The sequence below is a fragment of the Capsicum annuum genome, unplaced genomic scaffold (genome assembly GCF_002878395.1).
Source record: "Capsicum annuum cultivar UCD-10X-F1 unplaced genomic scaffold, UCD10Xv1.1 ctg26312, whole genome shotgun sequence".
Classification (NCBI taxonomy): domain Eukaryota; kingdom Viridiplantae; phylum Streptophyta; class Magnoliopsida; order Solanales; family Solanaceae; genus Capsicum; species Capsicum annuum.
The window spans coordinates 1-1237 of NW_025832578.1; the positions used below are offsets into that span (position 1 = coordinate 1).

The following is a 1237-nucleotide window of genomic DNA, read 5'->3' on the forward strand; positions in this document are numbered from 1 at the left end:
GATTCAAGTCGGTATGCATATCATTTTGCTGTAGCTTTCTTTTTCACTCTTAAACTGATGTTTTAATTTGCATTTGCTTGTCCAAAGTAATGACAAATGTTTCTTCACGGCAGAGACCTTAGCGTTCTAGTGTTGATTAGAACTATTAGAAGATTTACAAAGGAGAAGGTACAAATGGCTTCTGAAGTTTCAAGCATGCTACGGAATCAAGTTGCTGAAAGGGCTTTTGCTAAGGAAGAAGCCAGCATATTACAGGCAGAACTAGATTTACGGACACGAAGATTGGAGACAGAAAAGAATGAGTTACAATCAGTAATGGAAAAGGAGTTGGATAGAAGATCCAGCGATTGGTCTCTAAAACTTGAGAAATACCAAATTGAAGAACATAGACTCCGTGAAAGGGCGAGGGAGCTTGCAGAGCAGAATGTCTCTCTACAAAGGGAAGTCTCTTCATTTAATGAGAAGGAAGTAGATAATAGAATCAAGATGTCATTTTCGAACAAATACCTTGAAGATTTGTCTAAGAGACTAGAGCAAGTGTCAAAGGAGAATCAAAATCTAAGGCAACAGCTCACTCAGTTACAAGCGGAATATTGAGTAGCTCAAGATAATAGAGATTATGTCCAGGAAAACTACCAGAAAAAGGTTAAAGAGCTTAAATCGGAGACTTTGCTGGCAACTGTGCTAAGGGAGAAGCTCTATTCCGAGGAGATGGACATAAAGAAACTTCAGGCTGATCTAGCCGCAACAGTTAGAGGTAACGACATTCTCAAATATGAAGTGGAAAATGCGTTGGACGCTCTTTCTTGTGCCACACCCAAGTTGAAATATCTCGAGCTTCAGGTAAGCAGGCAATGTTAAGATCTCCTTGCAACGGAATAGTTTTTATTTTTCAACTTTGGATACCTCGTCTTCATATATGACAGCCTGTTCGCATGTTACTCTCTCTGCATTAGCTTTCTACTTCTATTTGATTTTAGGTTCATCTTTGTTCCATCTGAAGTTCACGGTTTTCTTTATGAACTTGTATACATGAGTCACTGGCATGTGGTAGTCTTCTGTGACATGTCTGATCGCCTTAATGTGTAATCACTTAGAACAACCATGAACATGATAAACTTTGTGATATCCTCAAACCCATTGATCTAATTGTGCTCTGATGTGGTAAAGTTACCCAAAGGGTTTCAGTAAGTTTGCTCGTTCATCTGACTTAATTCTTGGACAAGCTCACGAGTTA

At 39.0% G+C, this 1237-nt stretch overlaps 1 protein-coding gene across 1 annotated transcript; it reads left to right on the forward strand.

The window, feature by feature from the left end:
• Positions 1-96: 96 nt before the first annotated feature.
• LOC124890879 (TNFAIP3-interacting protein 3-like) lies at positions 97-843 on the forward strand (the record flags this gene model as incomplete). The annotated part of the gene is made up of 2 exons (XM_047402739.1): positions 97-537; positions 628-843. Coding segments are annotated over exons 1-2 (657 nt in total), but the record flags the coding sequence as incomplete, so codon positions are not given.
• Positions 844-1237: the final 394 nt, after the last annotated feature.